Genomic DNA, 24222 nt, shown 5'->3' with positions numbered 1-24222 from the left:
AAACAATTCAAGATTTATATACAAATACAGGAAATGCTCGATTAACTCAGCAGATCTGGCAACATCTGTGAGAGAGAAACATAGTTAATGTTTTAGATCCAAATGATCCTTCTACAGAATTTTCTGACAACAATTATATTTTAAATGCCAATATTTTGCTGACAACTTTATTTTACAAATTATTTCAAAGAAGTGGCCTCTTCAGTCGAGCCATGTCTTTATTTTCATTCATTTCCCATTTATCCTCTCTGTTCCAGTATTCTTACATTTCCCGGAAGCTGTAGAAGGATAATTTAAATCCAAAATATTAACTTTATTTATCTCCACAGATGATACCAGACGTGCTGACTTCATCCAGCATTTTCTGTTTTTATTTCAGATTTCCAGCATCTGCAGTATTCTGCTTTTTTATTCATGTACATGATTCATCCCAAGTGACAGCGTTGGCAAAGTCCACATTTGTACTTGGGAAAGTAGTACAGTAGTGAGTTGCCTTCTTGGACCACTGTAGTCCACGGATGTACAGAACCCAGTGACAATGAAGGAGGAACTATGATAAAGTTCAGAGTCAGGATGGTGGTGACCTGGAGGGGCACTTACTGCTGGTGGTATTCCCATGTGCATGTTGTCCTTGTTCTTCTAAGGGATAGAAGCGATGGGGTTAGAAGGTGCCGGCGAAGATACAATGGCAAGTTGCTGCATCTCTATATGTGAAACACATTGAGCCTGCTCTATGTCGGTGGTGGAGGCAGTTAATGTTTAAAGTAGTGGATGGTGGGGAGGGGCAATCAAACAGGTTGCTTTGTCCTGGATGGTGTTGAGCTTCTTGAGCATGTCTGGAGCTGTACTCATCCAGGCAAGTGGAGAGTATTCCAACACACTACTGACTTGCTCCTAGTAGATGGTGGACAGGCTTTGGGGAGTCAAGGAGAGCCATACTCCACAGAATATCCAGCTTCTTCGTCTGAGTATTTGGGCAGCTTATCCTGTCAGGTTTCTGGCCAATGTGACTGTTCGGGTGTTGATGGTGGACGATTTGGTGATGGCAATACCATTGAATGTCAGGGAGAGGTGCTTATATCAGCTCTCCTCAGGGATGGTGATAGCCTGGCATTGACGTGAATGAATGTCATTACCACTTAGCAGCCCAAGCTTGAATGTTTTGCTGTGTGTGGGTGGGAGAGGCAGCTATTTGATTGGGAAGCGATTGCTGCGTGAGCTATGTCAATATTTAGGGCACTTTCCCTTTATCAATTATATTTCAAATCCTAGTATTTAGCCACCATTACTTTATTATACAAATTATTCCAAACAGGTGACGTTTTGAGTAAAGCATTGTCTTTCTTTTCATTCATTTCCAGCTTGTCCTTTATGTTCCAGCATTCTTACATTTCCCTGAACTACCTTCTGACTGCAAAACTCTTAACTTTTCTGTTTCTCCGCATGGCTGGTCCTGCCTTTCAGATTTGGGATCCGCTGGATTGCTCTGTGCTATATCACTTCCGATTTTTAAAAAATCCTTTCCAGTCCCTGGCGTGTGTTGCCCAAAACTGAGCACAGGATCCTGAGGTTGTATTTGCTGGAGCTCCTAGTGAATTATAAATCTCTGCTCTCCGGGAGCAGCCAACTAACTACCCCACTTACATATATTGCCTCGCTTTTGCCTGGCTGGAACTTTCACAACTGCTCGTGGCTGGGAGAGATGTCTGTGCATGTGTGCATATTTGCAGGTGCAGAGTACCATCCCAAGAGGTGAATGTTTGGAAATGACAAGGTTCCCAAAGACTCCTACAGCGCGTTGCCGCTGAGTCAGGACGCAAACAACAAATGAACTTGCAATGCAAACGGAAGGAGCTCTTCCCATCGCCCGTGGGGGGTGGGAGGGTATTTATGCTTCTGCATTTGTGCTTCAGTATATCGCTACATTTTCTGGGTTATTTGACCAAGTTGGCAGGCCACTGAGAGTAGTGTGCCTATCATTCACTACTTTCATGCCAGGGTGTGTAAATTAATTTATTTCATCTCGCAGTATGAATCTCTTTTAATCCGTGTGAAGTTAATTTGGTGAAGCGGTTGGAATGTGTAAGGACTATAAAATGACGTTTCGTTTGGATGGAAGTGTAAAATTGGCGAAGAGCCCCGACTGACTGAATCCAGGGCCAGGTCACGTAGCCCCTCATAAACATTGAACAGGTTATCAATGGGGCAAAGGAAATGCGCTTTTTCCCCTACAGAAAAGTCTGATTTTGTTTTTAAATTTCTGGATTATTCCAATGTTTCTCAGGCGCATTCGATAAGTGGCAACAATTAGTTTTAGAAGACAAATTTGTTTAGAATTTGGTGCTTTTGAATAACATGTTTAGCTCCCAAGAACTTTTCACTGATATTTTTCAAATGTGCTGGTCTTGTATGATTACATGTATGTTCCTACATCCCGCCGTCGCACCGTATCAATTCCATTGCTTTCACTGAGGGTGCCATTTTATTTCTTCTGAATTGATCAGTAAGCGTCTCATTACTTGAGAAGAGCTCATGTTCCGCTTTATATTTCACGCTGCTGGTCTTCCAAGTACAGAAGCAGGAGTTTCACTGGCGCATATATTGTTGCCTGACTCTTTTGCAAACTTTTAATCTTCCCCAGCAGAACAATGCTGACTTTTGCCCTGTAGCCGTTGTACAAACAACCCTCTTGCTCAGGTTTGCCACCAAACACAGTTTATGGTATACCGTTTCACAGCAACGCATAGCAACGCCAGGCAACTCATCGGCAATAAGATCAATTATCTACCTCTATTTATTCGATAGCAAGTAGGAAGTATCAAAGTACGTTTTCCAGTACAATGAACAATGTGATAGGGTGACCAATTCGACCCTTGCAAACACTCACACCAATAGGCATAAAGGTTAAAGACTCAACGTGTCAATTTGTATCAAATTAAATTTTTATCCAAATCTGTATTATTAATTTATCATGAAACAATGGAAACACAAGCTAAATGCAGACTTGCAGGTTGTTGGACAAAATAACAGTTATTGTATTTATAACACAGGTGTACCGTTCATCTTTGGTATTCAATGAAAATTAAGGTTGGAGTGTAATGCTGCCAAATAATATGACAACTGGCAGGGAGGCCTCCCACATTCTACACACAGGGCTAATTGCCAGGGCATTATAACTGCAATTTTCGAAAAAGCTTCAACGCTATGGATATTTTTATGCAGTACAGATGCAGCATTAGCAGATCGTTAAGCAATTGTGGGTGAGCTCACTACTGTAAAAAAAACAATCCATTAACTTCTGTGAAAGTGCTTTTCTCTCTTTCCAAATGCGGCCAAAATGGATGATTTACTGCATCAATACCCTAGAGCCATCACAACAAGAATGTGACCACCCCACCCCCGTATAAAACAGTACTGCAAAATTACAATTAACTTCCCAACATCTCGTAAAATAAATCAGATTCTGTAATTCGGAATTCAAACGTTGAAATCTACATCGCAATAAACTAATCTGTTTCGCACTAGTGTATTAGATTTACAAAAGTGTCTTTGATAAGGAAAATATGGAATTTATATACATAGAAAGCTGGAGAGAGAAAAAAACTATTGAAACAAGGACAATCCCATTCGGGAGCATGTCTGGGGAGGAAGGGGGTTCACATTTGAAATACCGAAATATAACTGCTAGTGTTTCTGTGACCCAATAACCCAACAGTTGACAACTATGTTGAACAAAGCGTGTCTCTGTTTTATGGCCTAAAACACTCAGGGGTAAAATATCCAAGTTACAATCGGTTCACATTGTCGGTATACCCGTGGCAAATCTTCAGAATCTCATAGCTGCTTGTTGAAGTCTGGAATAAAATGTCCAAACGTTGTCAGATATTTCAAAAAAAAATGTCCAATGTTTCCATAATGTATCCTTGGAGTGCTGTAAAAAAAAGTCTTCTCCCGCACTGATGAATCCTGGAGCTCGGCGCTTGACCGGTTCACACACCCCACAACCCACCCCCTGTCTCTTTCTGCATCGGAAAGTCTGAAGGGTGATCATTGAGGGACCGTGCCGGGTAGCACCCCTCCGCTGGCAGTCAGCACACCGCCGCTGGTGACCGACAGAGAAGCGGCTGTCCCGGGAGGAACTGGGCTGAGTTGGGCTGGCCCTTGCTGAGGCTGCTGCTGCTGCTGTAACTTCTTCTTCGTCAGTTTTCGCTCTTTTGCTCTTCTGTTCTGAAACCAGATCTTCACCTGAACGAGTCAAATGAAAAATAACTCAGTTACAGTACCGTAAACTCAGTTCCCCTTCACACTGTCCCGCGGGTATACACAGGCATTAGGACGACAGAAATGACAAAAGGAACACCAACTAAATAAATGTTCCTAATTTGAAGAGCATTGTTATGTTTATGCAAATTATAATTTCTGATGTTTTTTATGACTGAACTCTTTACCTTAATAATCGAATAACGAATTAACCTTAATTTGAACCGGTCTTTATTTTTATTCGCCCAGAGAAACCTGCGCATACAATTATATTTAGTTACCTATGCTTTCTAATACTTAAATTTGAAATTGCTGTACACTTCTATAGGATAGTTTGCCCCTGATTAAATGATCCATGGGAAAGTGCACAGATCAGGGAAGTCATCGCTGAAGAAATGACACAGCGGGTGGTTGTTGCGCTCTGAAGGAATCAGGCAGTTTGGGTTTGGAAGTCAAGTGGTGTCAAAAACAAGGTGGGGAAGCAAGGACAACTGCTAGAAGTGTGATGGAATTAGATCATTTCTATTAGTTGATGCACCTCACTGGAATCTGATGGACTGTGATTCATATTTTGTTATGGATTGTATTTCTATTGGTAATGTGGCCCAGGTGTTCCCTGACACCACATTACATTTGACCAGTGACATTGCGGAATTAATCTTCGGTTGACTAAATTAGCTTTTTTAAAAAAATACTAATTGTGAAATCACAAGGGCAAATTAAAACTCGCCAGATGTGCTAGTCATGTATGACACAGGGTCTGTGATGGCAGACACTCTTTGCTGTTGATCTCCCTAAACCTTAGTGCTGGGCCCACTATGTGAAATCTCAAACACTGGCTGCCCTGATCGAGATGAAATTTACTCCCTCTTGCTGTAACTCCAAAGTTTGAAAGGGCATCCTCTGACTAACTGCCACCTGCTAAAGAAAACCGCACTTCAAGGTGTATTCGGAGACATTACAGGGCTGGACCCACCAATGAGCGTCACACTACATATTTATCATCGGAGGACATTGGTTTGGAAGAGCTCATTTTCAGACTTTCCCGCGGTTTACGGATTCATCCATCCTCTCGATCAGAAATGGAAAAGATGTGGGCCTAGATATTACTGCCACGGTGAAATATGCAAGGCACTCTGAAAATGCTGTGAACGCGACTAAGTGGTAGCTCCTTGACTTGATGCCGGGTGAAGGGGCGCGGTTTTAACTCTTGTGACTGACCTGTCTCTCAGACAGCCCCAGATTGGCTGCCAGCTCCGCTTTGCGCCGGATAGTGATGTAGCGGCTGTAATGAAACTCCTTCTCCAGCTCCAGTCTCTGGTGATCTGTATACACCACCCGATATTTGTCCTTTGTTCTCGTTTTATCTGCAAGATAAAAGGAGTAAGAAGCCCGTGTAATAAACGCTAAATAAATTATATATTACTGTGATGTCGATTCTTTCGGATTGGTGAAACAATTGGGCTGTTAATGAGGTCTAAAATAGAATACTTATTGCAGTTAATTAGGTGGTTCAGCATCAGATAAATATTATTGAAAGTGCAGTAATTTAGTTTCTCATGTTGACTTGATGACCAGCTCATCCGAAAACAATTTCCGACAAACATTGATAGCTACATGAATGTCTTCCGAAATAACTGGGTCCGTGATATTAGCATATACCACATGTAGGCTTAAATGTTTATTTTCAGAGATGCTGCATATAAAGGCGATTAATTTGAAAAGGCTCAAAAACAAAACACAAAAGAAAAAAAAACACGTCCTTGCAAATTAGATTAAAAGGTTACATGAGGTCAATCGATAGCTGAACCAAATGCATAACCAGGGCAGAAAATGCAGGAGCCGCCCCGTTTGACCTACAGAGTGCTATAAAGTTGCGAATCGCCAGGGGCCAGACCATATTCAAAGTGTGCCTGTCTGGTTTAATTGTGCAACTGAAATTATAATTCTTTTTTTCTGTCGCCTTGTGCGTCTTTACTCAACTATATTCTACTGCCCAGCACCCACTTTCTAATATGTCTACTTGAAATTGCCTTGCCCTGTATTTCTAGATCATATTTTGTCCCTGATCAAATTATCCTTAGCAGTGAAGCTATTGCATCAAATGACACCCGCCTCATTTTCTCGCAGACTTGGAAGGTGTTTAGTTCCCTGAAATCAGGACAGTTTCTAGTTAGAGATGGATCTCGACAATTTACCCCCTAGGTGCATCTTCCGGCCTGGACTTTTCCGGTTACTTGCTGGACCCTCTGACATGGTCCCTCCTTGCTTTAAAATGAAGGATATCACACCGACGGAAAACGTCGGAAAATCCCGAGTCACCATGATTAAAGGGTCTGAGGCAAGATTGGAAAGACCTTCCCCCGCTCCCCCCTCCAAATTTAAAGTATTTAAAGTCACTCAGATTGATGTATTTCACAAGTGACCATGCGATTTGACGCTCTTATTCATAAACCGACAGCGAAAGTGGAACACCACACAGGGCCAAACCTCAGCTTGAGATTTCATAGCAGAAACTGCTTGTGTTAATCAATAATCTCTGCGTGGGGGGTATGAATCCCATGTGCTTTAGGTCAAAGTCAGGCTAGTTTGAAGTAATATCAAGACCTATGTGAAAGAACTGATCAGCCAACAGCCAAGGGAAATAACGCCAAAGGTTGCCAATAATCTAGTTCATTGGTTTCATAGCAGCACGTTCATAGAATCACCCCTAAATTGCAGAAGGAGGCCATTCGGCCCATCGAGTCTGCACCGACCCTTTGGATGAGCACTTGACTATGTTCACTCCCCGTCCACCCAGCCCTATACCCGTAGCCAAACCTGCACATCCTGGGACACTAAGGGGCAATTTATCATGGCCAATCCACCTAACCTGCGCATCTTTGAACTGTGGGAGGAAACCGGAGTACCCGGAGGAAACCCATGCAGACACGGGGAGAACGTGCAGACTCCACACAGTGACCCAAGGCCGGAATTGAACCCTGCTTCCTGGCGCTGTGAGGCAACAGTGCCACCGTGCCGCCCTGTGTGTGTGGGGGGGGGGGGGGGGGGGGGTGGGGGGGGCATTGGTTCGTATGCATTTTGGTTAAATATACAAACATGTTCAAAGAAAGTAAATGCTCCTTAATCTCAACATTAAGGGAACTCCCAAAACAAAATTCTCTGCGGGAAAGGAGGCATTTGGGCCTTCGGGGAATGTTCACCTCTTGCAAAAAGCAAGTGACAGCGAGACCGCCTTCCTGAGACCTAAGGCAAGGTTCCTAACATCGAATCTTCCCAATGGCAATCCCAGTACAAGTCAAACAGGTGAACTGCTTGAGGCGCAGCAGTGCTGGTGTGTCAGGGTGGAAATTATTTAACAACACTATATAGATGCAAGTTGTTGCATTGGCGGATTACAACTAGGATTTAATAATTATGTGGGTTTATTTCTTTTGGCTGTGATTGGAGTCCGGCATCATTCCGGCTCGGTCTCTTTTCCCCCCTGTGGTTAGATGTTCACTGCTGGCAGGCTGTGGCTTTGTTCAGGTAACACGCTGCAAACCACAACAAAAGCACCCCGCAAAGAAACATGTCTGATCTGGGGAATCTGTATACAGCTGTTTAAAGGGGAACACGGCTGAAACAATGCACTACAAGGCGATCTTATCAAAGAGAATTTTTCACTGATGGAATAACAAACCCATTCTGTTTGAATTACCACTCTTGAGCAAATGGCGGCAAAAAGCTTTCATCAGCAGCCTCAGTACATTTACATTTAAAACCCCGTTCTTAAAAGAATGCTGAAGAATTTCAATGGGAACCCTTCATCAAAGATCAAGATTGGGTACTGGGGCGGGGGCGCGCATGCAGGCATTTTCAGAATGCAAAAAAAAAATGATCTGACAAATGTACTTTTAAAAAGACACATTAATCATCTAAAAACACATGACTTATCTCGGAGAGCAAGAACTACGCCAATATTCCCTAGGTACTGAATGGAAGGATCACAGAAGCCATTGGGAACTGCACCGGCTTCTGGATTATATTTTTCTTTGCCTTTTCCCAAAACTTAATTCTGTATAAACTTGATAAAAGTAAAATTTTAAAAACACACTTTAAAATATACACTATTTGGAGCTTGAACAAGTTCCAAGTTCTAAATGTGCATTGCGGGTAAGGAGGAACCTTATTCTTAGCATTTATTTTATTTTACTCAGAAGTACTTAGTAAATTGAAGACAATCTTCAATTCAAACTGTTGGAGTTTCGAAATTTTAATACCGAGTTGTGTGTCTTTTCAGAACGATTATTCTGAATTTGGATCACGAACATCTACTGGGAAATGAACAGGCACGGGATTAACAGGAGTTTGATGTGTGGATGAGGATGTGCACTCACTGACCGATTATTTTAAATAGTTTTTGATACATTTTAATTAAAGGTTAGACCTCTGTAATAGGGCAATGTTCTTTATCATTATTACTCATGCATATGTAAGTTTTAAATGAACGAGTGATGTACCCGAAATTATTACCCTGTGGACAATAAAGAGAAATTGAATTGAATTTATACCATGATTTCATAGAAATTAGGGTTTGTTTTGGAGCTCATTGACACATATGTATGTCACGGATAACACTTCGTTAGTCGGAATGAGTAACATTTATTGTTCTGTGATGGCCTGGGAACTAAATGGGGATCATGCAGAAATGTCAAAATTCTTTATTTGCTGTGAAACCCGCCACCCTTTTCCGGGAGCTGGACGGGAACAATGGGCTGGGACTGACAGAGAAAGGTGTATATCAAAGCACTCAACTTTGAAAGGCCCTGTCACATAAGAGATCAACCATCAGCCTGCAGTCTGAAGAAAGGGAAGCAGCATAAATAAATTAAAAGAGACCTGGGCTCCATGCAAGTCTTCAGGCTAAAATAAATCTACATTACAACTAAGAGCGGCGCCTGGTCGTGTCTCCTTTTACCATTTCAGTTTTCGCATTTGACCTATTCCAAGAGCCGACATCTTTCTCTTTTCCTCGACCAAGGAGACTGGGGACATTGCAAACCAAAGGTGCAATAGGCCTTCACTTCTAACCGTCGAAAATAGAGCTCGGGAAACAGCTGGCTTTGAGAAATATGGATTTTGCAATCAGTAATTTTTCTCAGAATCTATCTCGAGGTTAAATCAATGCTGTTAAATCCTCCTGCAAAGTCAGATAACTCGAATTGGACCCGCTTGGGTACTGGTTGGAGAGTTAATAAGAGCGAAGTCATTACTTTAATGTTGGTACACAAGCCGGGATAAGCGAAAACTTCGTTGATTCCGAGAGTGGCTTATAGAAATTATTTTGTGAAAATTAATGTTAATTCTTGGTGAGCGGGAGGGCTGGGCTGGGGGTGGGGAAGGCTGTGGTGCTGAGGCGGTGCAGAACCCATTCTAAATTACAGTACACTATACCAGTGGTAACTAGTGTTCAGGTCAGCTATTCATAAAAGTATACAGTTGTTTAATGCTTGAAAAATAGCGGGCACTAATAAAAGTATTTGCTTAATGACACAGAAACAATTGTCAGACGACACTACTCAGTGATTTATATGGCCGAAATTGGTTATAAAATCTTCGAATGTCGATAACAGGGTTTGGAATTATTGCAATTGAAGCATGTCTCCACATTTTAAGACCGTTATCAGGATTGTTAATGAATGAATTAAGGTGAAAGAAAGCAGACGGAATGGCAGCCACAAAACTGCGTTACAAATGTACTGTCATTCATTTCTACATTAATAATGATGCTATTACACTGATCTGTTACAACCAGTGTCCACACGAGAACGATAAGAAATGCTGCAGCACAATGCATACATGGGACTGCTCTTTCACACAGCATTATGGAAAGCATTCTAACAAGGTATCGCCTCCTCATTTATTAGTGTTTAAGCGGAATTCCCTGACACTTTGACAGCGAATAATACATACTATAAATAGATGATTGGTACATATTGTTGGTACATTGGCTGTCGACATCTGGGTCCCCTTTACGGTTCTGATGGGTGTTTCCTTAAAGGTAAGAAGGTTGTGTTTAAAACAGAATACTGCTTATTATACAAAGAATTTTAACAAGGGACGGGTTGTCTACTCTTCCCGAGTTTTACAATGAAATTGTTTCACTTGCTGAGCTTCAAAATGAAATTATTTTCCATTATTTTTGGGAATGAACCCAGAGTCAGTAATATTTATTTGTACATGTCTGTAAAAAGTAAAGAGCAATCAATTTCTCAAGACGCGGTTGAGTTTGCGGCAGTGGGGATTTTACAAGCACATTTTACCTCCGATTTCCCTCTGCACAATATAAATTAGAAGAATAATCAGACCGTCTTCCTTCATATTTTGTGTATAGAAAACAAAATGCAATATGATGACAATTCCGGAGCTAACTCTCCGTGGCCTTTGCTCTAAGGATTGGGCTATTCTCAACAACGGCAGCAAACTTAACTTCAGCTGCAAGTGAATCTTGGCAGCAGAAACGCATGCAAGCCCCGCTTTTCGCACCGTTACGCTATGGGGAGAGGTGAAGCGAGTAGGGCCGTGAAATGAACCAACTTGGCAGCACTCCCTCTATCAGCTCCAGCTTTGGGGTGGCTTTAGGACACACAATCTTACCCGTAGCTGATAGCTGTTGGTTTGGTTTCCTCATCCACTGGTAAGGGTTGCGCCTTTGGCTGTTGGGAGAATGCGGTTCCAAAAGGTTATTGTTTAAAGGCTGTATGGCAGCAGATGCCTGGGCCTGTACCGAGTTATAATCTGTAGGGGTGTAAGTCATAGTCCCCGGTGAAGTGTTGATGGCGTGGACCGAGTTGGTAGGTGCCGCGTAAGCACCCCAGTCCTCCCGGGAAGGGCCATAAGGAGAAGGCCAGGATCCTGAAGATTGCGGATGGCTGTCCAAGTTCACCCCGGGTACATGGTAACCAGTATAGTCCGCGTATTGGGGCGGGCTGACGAAATTCTGAGCCGCCAGGTTGATGCCAGAATGCCTGACGGATCCGGAGTACATGCTCATATCCTTATCCAAAAGATAGCTCACGTACATGTTGGCGGCAGGGCTCAATCGGCATACTGCTTTGGAAGAATCCAGATTTTTACTTTCTTTTTCCTGGTTTGCCCTTTAGCAGTGACTCTCCAAAGCGATCAGGACGATCCGCCCGTGTCCCACATGATTAACGATTGTTTACAACTTGTATTAGTAATGGCAAACTAAAGGCAGGTGACGTCAACTAATTCGTACTGCCAAAGATTTGCATTTAAAAAGATAAGGAGACAGGAGCGACCCGATCGAGAGCTGCATATTCAACCAAGTATTGTTTGAGAAGCTTTCTCCCCTCTATCCCAACCTTCCCGCACTTTAACCTCAATGCTCCTGATACCAAAATCATTAATCACATTCAGAAACTTTTTAAAAAAACAGCTTTTGGAAGGTTAACTGGTTCCGCAGAAATGACTCAGACAGGAATCGTGGAAGACACCTAGTCACACAAGGTTCAAAAGGCGGCAGATTTGTCCACTTACAGATACATCACAGATCTATTAAGTATCCATTTTAAACTATATCAGAGTGAGAGAGAGCAAATGATTGGCCTCAGGATCAAATCGGCCTGAACACTTTACACTAGCTTAACATTTCATTGGAAAGTATAGTCAGCTGTTTTAATGTTATATTTGTGCTGGTCAGTGTGTGTGTGGCGGGGGGGGGGGGGGGGGGGGGGGGGGGGGGTCAAAATATGGCTCAAATACCAATACAATATATTCGTGTCTTTGGAAGGAGCTGCAATCTGGAATACTAACTAATCTGCGTTGTGACATTCCAGAGTTGAGGACCATAAATTCAATGCCTCACAGGAGGACAGTACAAGAAAAATAAATGATGTTGGTAACCAGTGAATTTTCGTCAGAAATTTGCTTTAAAAAAAAGGGTGGAAATGTTACATTAATTTGCAATGTGCGCATTCCCTTTGGTAGGACAGGGAGGGGTGAATATTATTGGACAAATGAGTAATTTGAGATTGCAGGTTCGCAGGTGCCAGTTAAAGTGTCCAGCGTCCACGATTCTAATGAGGGGACGTTCATCACCCCCGTTTTACTGGAACTGAAGTAGATTTAACACACGATAATTTTAAACTACCAAATTATCGAGAGAGAGAAAAACACTTCAGAGGTGAAATTAAGATTCGGAAATGCTGGTAAGATTCTGAGCAAACGGCGAGAATGTGAGTAAAATACAGTTTGATCAGAGGGAAGGTGATCACTATTTTTTTTAGAAATATGATTTCGAGATTTTCGAGTCTTCAGTAAAATTTTATTTAGAAAGTTATGATTGCAAACACATGACAAGGGGTTGAATGTGTACTTGTGTATCTGATGCCATTTATTAAACGATTGAGGAGACAGTTTGATTACAAAAGGAATAAAAACACACGAGAACTCTCGGAAGCATTTTGCCCCAGAAACGCCTCAGTATAAACCCGACGTTTTGGTGACTTGTGCACGTTGAAACCCAGGAGTCGACGACTTTTAGAAAACTAATCGCGCCACATTGCTACATACAAGTTCAATACTTGTTATGTTTAAAACTGACCTCTCCATTTGACGCTGAATATACTCAGCAGTTACCTGCATTAGTATATAACCTCCAACTTTGAAAATGCCACCATCCAAATTATTTTTTGCGTTTTCAACCCCAAAACGTGTTTCAGCATCAGTAAACTGAGCCAATCGGTTAGGATCTCGATCGTTGTTCAAATATACTTTATAGTCTTACATACATGTGACAGCGTGAAAAGTGGATCTTCTCTCCTGATGCACTGTGCTTCGTGTCTTAACCTGTGAAAACAAATCTGAAGTATCATTCAGTGACGGACTGCAACTTCTCAATTAGGACAGCGGGAAGAAAATAAAAATAAATATATCGGTGACATAATATGTGGTATCACATGAGCTCCCACACAATTTAATGATGTGGATTATATTATTCAAATGATCATGATTTATGTTACCAACAATCGGTGTGCACCATAGTAAACTTGACGATACCAATGCTGCCAGTCCCATGATTTAAATCATGTGCAATATTATTTTCACGTCAAGCCGAATGAGGGTATCTCCACGGAGTAAGATAATACTATATAGCCTGCATTTATATATAGACCTTTGCCATGTGTAACCACAGTAGCAAATTATTTGCAAGCGTATTTTACCTTCTGGTGCAGGTTTTGACATCTTACCGCCAAAATCTCGGGGACCATAAGTACAATTTATTGACAATTAGCATCCCTAACAGTTCGATGTAGTTCTGGCAACGCCATCGAAATATTTGTACGCATGCTGATATTTTAATTACCCCAGTGACAACCGGGAACTTTTCGGTGACAATGATTGGTATATTTTTGGAACAACCAAAACTAATTTACTCGACCGAAATGAGTCAGTCCTTCGGAAGTTCTTTCACCATTAACATCTCTCCCAAAGTTATTTTGCAAAGAGTCCATCTATTCTCCAGAATTTCATTGACTTTCATTTTTGGGTCTGAGCAACCGACTTACCTTCTTTATTGTTTTTTAAGTGTAAAAGTGTCCCAAATCCAGGTCCCCACTTCCCACCCGGCCGCCGAAGTTAATGGCTAATTTTAAATCGAATTTGATGAAGCACTCAACTCAAATACAATTTTAAAAGGCGATAAAACAGACAGAAGTTGTTGTCACTTGAATTATATTGCGTGAGTGTGCTTCATAAAATTAGCTCGGAGTTGTCTGCTCTGTCTGTGAACACCATTCAGATCCTGTAATCTCAAAGTAATAAATGACCATTAACCTGGCGAGTTATGATCATGGTTATTTGTTAGTATCTCAAGTGACTCTGATCTTTGCAGCATTATCTGCTGCAATTTATTCGGTCAAAACGATGCGCTCAGTTCTTTTTCTATCCAAAACACAATTAGAACCGTACTTCTGGAATTGTGACCTTCTGGGTTTGATTTTAGCCGCCGCTTCAATCGGATTTTACTTCTGGGAGTTGAGTGGAGATTTCAGAATTCAGCGTCTGACCAAATGCAAAGATGTTTATTGTTTGGTGGGGTGAACGCTGGGGCGCGTTATATTCAATAAACAATAACCACCCACGGAAAGAAAACAAGTATTCTTACAGCAGATAAATTACTGGACATGAAGTACAAATGTGTCTATTTTATTTTGAGTGTAAAACCAAGTGAAGTCGAACAAACAAAATGATTACTAAAAATAAAAGCAGAGAACGCTGGCAGAACTCAACAGCTCTGGCAACATCTGTGCAGAGACACAGACGTTTCAATTTCAATCACCTTCTTCAGAGTCCAGTGATTGCTCGTCTCGCTGCATTTATTAGCCTCCTAAAGCGATACATTCAATTTGTGATGTTGCATTCAACATTCTACTCCAGGTTTGCACATTTCATTTAAAGAGTGATTCTGTACGAAGCATTTAATTCACTGAGCTGAGATCTCTGGCCTGGGGCGAGGCTGGTTAAACCGGCTCGGCTCTGCTCTCCCTGGGAATCGGATCTTTCCTGACCAGGCGGGGATGTCATTGCAGGATTCCTTCATTCCCTTTACGATGACAAGAGGAATCGACAGTTTCACAATAGACGTTTTAAATGTGACGAGTTTATTTTGGACATTAGTGTCAACCTTTATTTGTTTCGCCTTTCTTGCAGGTGAAATAACCAAAGACCATTGCCACCGACAAGTAAATGATGGGGTTACTGATATTTCTGAATTTATCAATTTACATATTTAATCTCGAGGAAAAAGACAACGATTGAAGCAGCTGGAACTCACAACACTTAAAAAAAGATAGATTAGAATGCGTCTTAAATGGCAAGAAGCTGGGAAATGTAAAGCAGTGAGTAGCAGCGAGACTAGTTGGCCGGAGAGAGCTTTAACCGAGTATTCAACCCAGGAATTTGGTGAGGGAAGCGATCTGTTTGCAAGACCGAGAGAGGTGAAAGAACGGGAGACAGCAAGACCTGAGGGCTGTGAGGTCCAGCGGCATTACTTAGCAGTGAGTTCCGGCAGCATTACTTTGCAGTGAGGTCCAGTGCCAATTCTTTGCAGTGAGGTCCAATGCCATTACTTTGCAGTGAGGTCCAGTGCCATTACTTTGCAGTGAGGTCCAGTGCCATTACTTTGCAGTGAGGTCCAGTGCCAATTCTTTGCAGTGAGGTCCAGTGCCATTACTTTGCAGTGAGGTCCAGTGCCATTACTTTGCAGTGAGGTCCAGTGCCATTACTTTGCAGTGAGGTCCAGTGCCATTACTTTGCAGTGAGGTCCAGTGCCATTACTTTGCAGTGAGGTCCAGTGCCAATTCTTTGCAGTGAGGTCCAATGCCATTACTTTGCAGTGAGGTCCAGTGCCAATTCTTTGCAGTGAGGTCCAATGCCATTACTTTGCAGTGAGGTCCAGTGCCATTACTTTGCAGTGAGGTCCAGTGCCAATTCTTTGCAGTGAGGTCCAGTGCCATTACTTTGCAGTGAGGTCCAGTGCCATTACTTTGCAGTGAGGTCCAGTGCCATTACTTTGCAGTGAGGTCCAGTGCCAATTCTTTGCAGTGAGGTCCAGTGCCATTACTTTGCAGTGAGGTCCAGTGCCATTACTTTGCAGTGAGGTCCAGTGCCAATTCTTTGCAGTGAGGTCCAATGCCATTACTTTGCAGTGAGGTCCAATGCCATTACTTTGCAGTGAGGTCCAGTGGCATTACTTAACAGTGCGGGTGCTGATTGATTGCTGGGTTTTATGGTTTTCTTTCCTTAAACTGGGGCTGTAGTTTCAACTAGGACTGGGGAGATACAAACACTACTTTAAATGTGTACCTTAACTAATTGGGCTATTTAATATAACTAGAAATAATCACTAAGTGACATTTCAAAACTTGAAATCCTTGTTAGTGAAACAAAATACAACAAAGGTAGGGCAGGTGAAGTGTTGCAGCTGTAGTATGTGGGACTGGTGGATGCAGGTATGATCCACAGAAACCACATGTGTAGTAAGTGGCTGCAGTTGTCACTACAGAGGATACAAAGAATTGCCCTCGACCAAGTGTTGCAGACTGGCACATTCCATTATCCGAACGACATGCTGAGGAACGCATTCAAACTTGGAGCAGCTGCTGCCAGTGTGCAATGGGGAAAGGCCAGTATGCAAGGTCTTTCTGCCAATATATACTGAGGGGCAGGTAACCATGTAAAATCCCTCAAACTGTATGCTTCATACTAACTGTATTGAAGCAGCTCAGTGTGCAACAAGACTTATGTACATGGTTGAACTGAATTTTACTCTCTGTAATAAAAACATTGACATGTCTGTAATGTTCTCATCACTGAATTGAAGCACCTCAGAGTGTATCTTGATCTCTGGAGAAAATGTGAATATCATTGCACTTTACTGTTATAACAATTTGAAATGTTTTGGAATTCTCTTTCAGATATTTTATGAATAAAGTATATTTTTGAAAAAAAGTTCCTGTAGTTCAAGGGACTTCAGCCCAGAAATGATGATCTGAAGTCTAAGCTTCACATTCTGTGATGCATCAAGGAGGGAGAAAGTTGACTGGGCATTTTATTGCCGGAAGAATTCACACCCTTTAAGTTACATACTTCATATTTGATCTGCGGTCTTGGACAAGAGGGTGTGACTATGAGTGAGGCAGGTAAGGGGAGCCAAAAGATAACACTGAAGGTGCCTCAGCCTTTGCACATGTCCATCATCGTGTTCCACAAGGGTACCAGAGGCAAAGGTAAGACTAAGAAAGAAGTTCTTCTAAGGGAGTATGAGTAGTTAGGCGCTAAATCAAAAAGCAATACCACAAAGGTAATAATCTCTGGATTACTACCTGTACTGTCAGCAAATTGCATAGGCTAAGTAAGGTCAGAGTTGAATGTGTGTTTCGGCATGGTAGCATAGTGGTTAGCACCATTGCTTCACAGTTACAGGTTCTCAGGTTCGATTCCCGATTTGGGTCATTATCTTTGCTGAGTCTGCACGTTGTCCCTGTGTCTGTGTGGGTTTCCTCCGGGTGCTCCAATTTCCTCCCACAGTCCAAAGATGTACAGTTTAGGTGGATTGGCCACGCTAAATTGCTCTTACTGTCAAAAAAAGTTTGTTGGGGTTACTGGGTTACGGGGATAAGGTGGAGGTATGGGCTTAAGAAAAGTGTCTTTCCAAGGGCTGGTGCAGACTCGATGGGCTGAATGGGTTCTTCAGCACTGTAAATTCTATAATTCTATGAATTGTGTGGGACAAATGGAATTTGATTTACGGAGCTTTGGCACCAGAACTGTGGAAATAATGGACTGTTCCATTGTTTTGGATTTTACTTGAACACTGCTGGAGCCAGTTTCCTGGTGAATTGAATAACTAAGTCTGTAGAGAGACCTATAAATTAAAGAAAAAGGAGGGGATTCACGTTAATGCGAGCAGAGAAGAAATTAGTGCAGGTTAACCACTCAGACAGTAATAACCAGTCTGTGATAGGAATGGACTGAGCAAAGAAACATTAGCGTGCACCAACAAAAATGGTCATGGAAAGAGAATATTGTAAAAGAACAGAATTCTTTATTTGAATGGAAGGTTCATTCATAACAAGGAAGATGAATTGATGGCACAAATAGAAATACATGTGATATAATAGCCATTATAGAGACAAGGTTGCAAGGTAATCAAAAGCTGGGAATTGAATATTCAGGGGCTTTGACATTTAGAAAGGACAGAAAGAAAGGAAAAGGAGGCAGGGCCAGGTTAATAAAGGATGGCATCGGTATAATGGTGAGAAATGATCCTGTCTCACAAGATCAAGGTGCAGAAGTAGTTTGGGTGGGGATAAGAAACAGCAAGGTAAAGCAGTGGGAACAGATTATAGGCCTCCGGACAATAGCCACACAATAGTGCAGAGTATAACACAGGGAATAATGGGAGCTGTAAATAAGGGTACTGCAATAATTGTGGGTGAGTCAGATTGGACAAATCAAATTGGCAAAGGTAGCCTTGAGAATGAGTTCACAACGTGTATCTGGGACCATTTCAAAGAAAAATGCATTGAACCAGGGAACAAGCTTTTTCTTTGTTCCTTCATGGGATGTGGGTGTTGCTGACAAGGTCAGCATTTGCCCCCCCCCCCCCCCATCCCTAATTGCCCTTGAACTGAGTGGCTTGCTCCGCTTCATCAGAAAGCACATCAGAGTCAGCCATATTGCAGTCACATGTTGGCCAAGCCAGGTAAGGACAGCAGATTTCCTTCCCTAAAGGACATTAGTGAAGAAGATGGGTTGTTTCTTCAGCTTTATATTCCAGATTTATTACTTCAATTTAAATTCCACCAGCTGCTGTGGTGGGATTTGAACCCTTGCCCCAGATCACTAGCCTGGGCCTCTGAATTATTAGTCCAGTGACATTAAGCCACCATCTCCCCATAAAAACTATTACCCAATGTCGGACTTGAAACAATGCCTTTGAGAGATGCAGGTTATTTTTGACATAGGAACGTGCTGTGAGAGAGGATGAATAAATGATCCAACTGAGAATGATCCATTAGACAAGAGTGAATATAACATAATCACATTTCACATTCAGTTTAAGGGTGACAAACTTGGTTTTAAAATTAATGTCTTAAACTTAAGTGAAGACAACTATAAAGTTATGGAAGCTGATTTGGCTGGAGCAGACTGGGAAAATATGTTAATAGGTAGAACAGCAGAAAGCAGTGGCAGTCATTTAAGGAGATATTTCATAATTCCCAATAAAGATATATTCCATTGAGAAAGAAAGTATCTCTGAAAAGGATAAACCATCTGCACCAACCTAAGGACATAAAAATGGTATCAAATAGAAGGAAAAAGCATACAAAGGCATGAAGGTTTTCCCAGAAGATTGGGAAAAGTTTAGAAACCAATGAAGGTTGTCAAAAATAATAAAGTACAGTAAGAAGTCTTACAACGCCAGGTTAAAGTCCAACAGGTGTGTTTCAAATCACTAGCTTTCGGAGCACTGCTCCTTCCTCAGGTAAAAGAAGAGGTGTGAATTGTCTCAAGCCAGGACAGTTGGTAGGATTTTGCAAGCCCAGGCCAGATGGTGGGGGATGAATGTAATGCAACATGAATCCAAAGTCCTGGTTGAGGCCGTACTCATGTGTGCGGAACTTGGCTATAAGTTTCTGCTTGGCGATTCTGCGTTGTCGCGCGTCCTGAAGGCTGCCTTGGAGAACGCTTACCTGAAGATCAAAGGCTGAATGCCCTTGACTATTGAAGTGCTCCCCGACTGGAATGGAACATTCCTGCCTGGCGATGTCCGTTCATCCGCTGTCGCAACGTCTGCATGTCTCGCCAATGTACCATGCTTCGGGTCATCCTTTCTTGCAGCGTATGAGGTAGACACCGTTGGCCGAGTCGCACGAGTATGTACCGTGTACCTGGTGGGTAGTGTTCTCACATGTATTGGTGGGACCCATGTCAATGATCTGGCACGTCTTGCAGAGATTGCCATGGCAGGGCTGTGTGGTGTTGTGGTCGCTGTTCTGAAGGCTGGGTAGTTTGCTGCAAGCAATGGTTTGTTTGAGGTTGCGCGGTTGGTTGAAGGTATCAAGGCATCCCAGAAATAAATGTTTCTGGAACCTACCTCTTCATTCACCTGAGGAAGGAGCAGTGCTCCGAAAGCTAGTGATTTGAAACAAACCTGTTGGGCTTTAACCTGGTGTTGTAAGACTTCTTACTGTGCTCACCCCAGTCCAATGCTGGCATCTCCACATCAAAAATGATAAAGAGGGAGAAACTAGGATTTGAGAGTAAACCAGCAAGAAATATGACAAGAGCCAGCATGAACGTCTACAAGTAAATCGATAAATAAATATTGGTTCTTTAGAGGATGTGACTGGAGGATTACCAATGGAAACAAAGGGAAAAGCAAAGACTGAATGTATTTAATATCTGTCTTCATGGTAGAAGACACTAAATGCATGGCAAGAATAGTAGATAATCAAGGGGCAGAAGGAAGGGAGGATCTTAAAACAATCACTATGACTGGAGCAAAAGAGACAATGAATGGGACTAAATGTTGACCAGTCCACTGGACCTGACAGCCTAACAACTAGGTTCTTAAAAGAAGTGGCTGCAGAGACAATGGACGCATCGTCTGTAATTGTCCAAAATTCCCTTGGCTCTTGGAAGAGCGCAGTGGTTTGGATAGCCAGAAATGGACCAACCCTGTTGAAGGAAGGAGGGCGGCAAAATCACCAACTTTATCAGCCAACTAATCGAACATCTTGACTTTGGGATAATGCTGGAGTCCATTATTAAGGAAGTAGTGGCAGGACATTTGTGAATCATAACACAATCTAGCAGAGTTGACATGGTTTTATGAAAGGCAAATTTTGTTTCACAAGTGTGTTAGAGGTAATAAGCAGGTTAAAGGGAAACCTTTGGATTTGGATTTCCAAGAGGCACTTAATGAAGTGCCCCATTAAAGTTACTACACAAGATAAGAATTCATGGTGTTGGGGTGACATAATGATATGGATGGAGGATTGGCCAACTAACAGAAAACAAGAGTCGGGATAAATGTGTAATTTTCGGGTCGGCAAACTGTAACAAGTGGGGTTAGTGCTGGGGCCTCATTTATTTAATCCAGATTAATGACTTGGATGAAGGAATTGAATGTATTGTAGCCACATTTTCTGATGATACAATAACAAACTATGGGGTGGACAAAAAGGATGTGCAGAGGGATACAGATAGGTTAACCAAGTGATCAAAAATTTGGTAGATGGGAGTATGACGTGGGAAAACATGAGGTTGTCCACTTTGACAGGAAAAATAGAGAAGCAGAATTTTATTTAAATGGAGAAAGAGTACAGAATGCTTCAGGACAGAGGGGTGTGATTGTCCCGACGCATATAACATAAAAAGTCAGCATGCAGGTACAGGTAATTAAGAAGGCAAATGGAGTGTTGGCTTTACTGCATAGAGGAATAGAGAGTGTATAGATGGTGAAATCTTGCTGGGATTACGCAGGGTTTTGCTGAGACCACACCTCGACTACTGTCTACAGTTTTGGTCTACTTATTTAAGGGGGTCAGTTTAACCTAAGGATCACCACACCTTAGGGGATTGGGCAGTTTAGCTCACTTGGCTAGACAGTGTCACTTGGATGCAGAGCAAGGCCAGCAGCATGGGTTTAATTCCTATACCGGCTGAGATTATTCATGAAAGCCCTGCCTTCTCAACCTTGCCCCTCACTTGAGGTGTGGCGAACCTCAGGTTAAATCTCCACCAGTCAGGTCTTCTCCTCAAAGGGAAAAGCTGCCTCTGGTCATTGGGACTATAGTGACTTTACCTAACTTGCAAACCTTTAAGAAGGGACATACTTACATTGGATGCAGTACAAAGAATGTGCACTAGGTTGATTCCTGGAATGAAAGGGTTGCCTTATGAGGAATTCATTGGAGTTCAGAAGAATGAGATGTGATCCTACTGATACATATAAGATTCTATGAGGGTCTTATAGGTGAATGCTGGATTTTTCCCCTTATAGGGGAATCTAGAACTGGAGGATACAGTTTCAGAATAAATTATCTCTCATTAAGGGGGAGATGAGGAGGAAGTTCTTCACTTAGAGAGTTTCTCATCTTTGAAATTCTCTAGGCCAAATATCATTGAAGGTTGAGTCATTAATGATATTCAAGGCCGTGTTAGACATAGCTTTGATTGACAAGACACTCAAGGGTTATAGGGGCAGGAGGGAAAGTGGAGTTGAGGCTTTGATCAGATCAGCACGATACTACTAGATGGCAGTGCAGGCTCAACGGTCCAAAAGGTTGCTTCTGCTCCAATTTTTATGGTCTTAGATTCTCATCAGGAGAGGTGTTTAGGAATCCCTGTATATAAACCATTAAAGTAATAGATAGATTTTGGGGCAGCAGGGTAGCATGGTGGTTAGCATAAATGCTTCACAGCTCCAGGGTCCCAGGTTCGATTCCCGGCTGGGTCACTGTCTGTGTGGAGTCTGCACGTCCTCCCCCTGTGTGCGTGGGTTTCCTCCGGGTGCTCCGGTTTCCTCCCACAGTCCAAAGATGTGCGGGTTAGGTGGATTGGCCATGCTAAATTGCCCGTAGTGTCCTAATAAAAGTAAGGTTAAGGGGGGGGGTTGTTGGGTTACGGGTATAGGGTGGATACGTGGGTTTGAGTAGGGTGATCATGGCTCGGCACAACATTGAGGGCCGAAGGGCCTGTTCTGTGCTGTACTGTTCTATGTTCTATGTTCTAGATGCATACATTATGGAATGTTGCATTTTATCACAAAGGGACTGGGTTACGTAGGTTTGTAAGTTATACTACAGTTGTATAAAACTTTGGTTAGTCCATATCTGGAGCAATTAATTCAGTTTGGGGACATTGCATCTCAGGAAACATAAATTGGTCCTGAAGTGGGTACATCACAGATTCACCATTTCGATACCAGGATCAAAAGGGTTAACTATGATGACTCAGCTTGTGGCCCCTGGAGAATAGAAGGCAAAAGGACAATCTAACTGAGGAGTGGACAATAATTAAAGAAATCCAGAACCTTAAAATTAGAGACAGGTCATTGAGGGGCGATGTGAAAATGCACCTCTTCAAGTGAATGGAAATATGAGGAGAAAATGAAAGATGTCTACAACCTCAGGGCATTCTAATACACTATTGGGATGCAGTGGTATAGTGGTGCTATCACTAGACTAATGACCCAGGGTAATGTTCTGGGGATCCGGATTCAGATCCCACCATGGCAGATGGTGGAATTTGAATTCAATAAAATTATGGAATTAAAAGGCTAACGATGCCCATGAAGCCACTGTCCTTTCACAAAAAACATCTGGTCCACTTAGGGAAGTGGAAATCTGCCGCCCTTGCCGAGTCTACATGTGACTCCAGGTCCACTGTAATCAAATGCCCTCTGAAATGGCCTAGCAAGTCACTCAGTTCAAGGGCAATTAGGAATGGGCAATCATTGGGGCAGCACGGTAGCATTGTGGATAGCACAATTGCTTCACAGCTCCAGGGTCCCAGGTTCGATTCCGGCTTGGGTCACTGTCTGTGCGGAGTCTGCACATCCTCCCCGTGTGTGCGTGGGTTTCCTCCGGGTGCTCCTGTTTCCTCCCACAGTCCAAAGATGTGCAGGATAGGTGGATTGGCCATGCTAAATTGCCCTTAGTGTCCAAAATTGCCCTTAGTGTTGGGTGGGGTTACTGGGTTATGGGGATAGGGTGGAGGTGTTGACCTTGGGTAGGGTGCTCTTTCCAAGAGAAGGTGCAGACTCGATGGGCTGAATGGCCTCCTTCTGCACTGTAAATTCTATGATTGCTGCCCCAGCCAGTGACTCCCACATCCAATGAATTAAAACAAACATTGTAGTCAATGAAATACACTTTTGAAGTGTAGTTACTCTTGTGATGTAGGGACACAGCAGCCATACGGTCCCACACACAATGTGAACCTGTCCAGAATCATTTTTTGATGTTAGTTGAGAATCATGTATTGGTTAGGACAGCCGGAGAATTCACCTATTGTTGTCATTCCATACCCAGCTGTAATGAAGAAAGGGCATCTCACTTGATCTCTAAAACGATGGCACTGGACAGCCAGCACAGATATCCATATTTGAAACTCAGGAGTAGGGTTTCAACTCGTAATCTTCTGATGCAGAAACATGAAAGACACCCAGTGAGACACAGGCAGCTGGTTTAGGGCTTGGCTTTCTGCATTTTGTACAGTCAGACCAAGGGCATCTTTGGGGACGATACGTTCATTAAATAATACCCATCCACACAAATAAAATGAGGCTGTAATATTTAGGGAAGGGTTGGAAATAATGTGCAAGAATGTTTCAATTCTTACGGGTGTCAGACAAATGAAGCTCAACAAACAGAATAAATTTTA

General features: G+C 42.4%; 1 protein-coding gene across 2 annotated transcripts; it reads right to left on the bottom strand.

Moving 5' to 3' along the window:
* Positions 1-2771: 2771 nt before the first annotated feature.
* Positions 2772-11533, bottom strand: LOC119977752 (homeobox protein CDX-1-like). Of its 2 annotated transcripts, XM_038818961.1 has the most exons (4): positions 10900-11533; positions 10216-10296; positions 5482-5627; positions 2772-4245 (listed from the first exon to the last, which is right to left on the bottom strand). In XM_038818961.1, the coding sequence occupies exons 1-4, from the start codon at positions 11324-11326 to the stop codon at positions 4048-4050; spliced, it is 852 nt and encodes a 283-aa protein (XP_038674889.1). In that variant the 5' UTR covers positions 11327-11533; the 3' UTR covers positions 2772-4047. The 2 variants fall into 2 exon arrangements, with proteins under 2 accessions (XP_038674889.1, XP_038674890.1); XM_038818962.1 differs by lacking the exon at positions 10216-10296.
* Between the last annotated feature and the right edge of the window lie 12689 nt (positions 11534-24222).

Source organism: Scyliorhinus canicula, chromosome 14 (assembly GCF_902713615.1).
Source record: "Scyliorhinus canicula chromosome 14, sScyCan1.1, whole genome shotgun sequence".
NCBI classification, from domain to species: Eukaryota; Metazoa; Chordata; class Chondrichthyes; order Carcharhiniformes; family Scyliorhinidae; genus Scyliorhinus; species Scyliorhinus canicula.
Note: the sequence above shows the minus strand (reverse complement) of the source record. Positions and strands in the feature narration are given on the sequence as shown.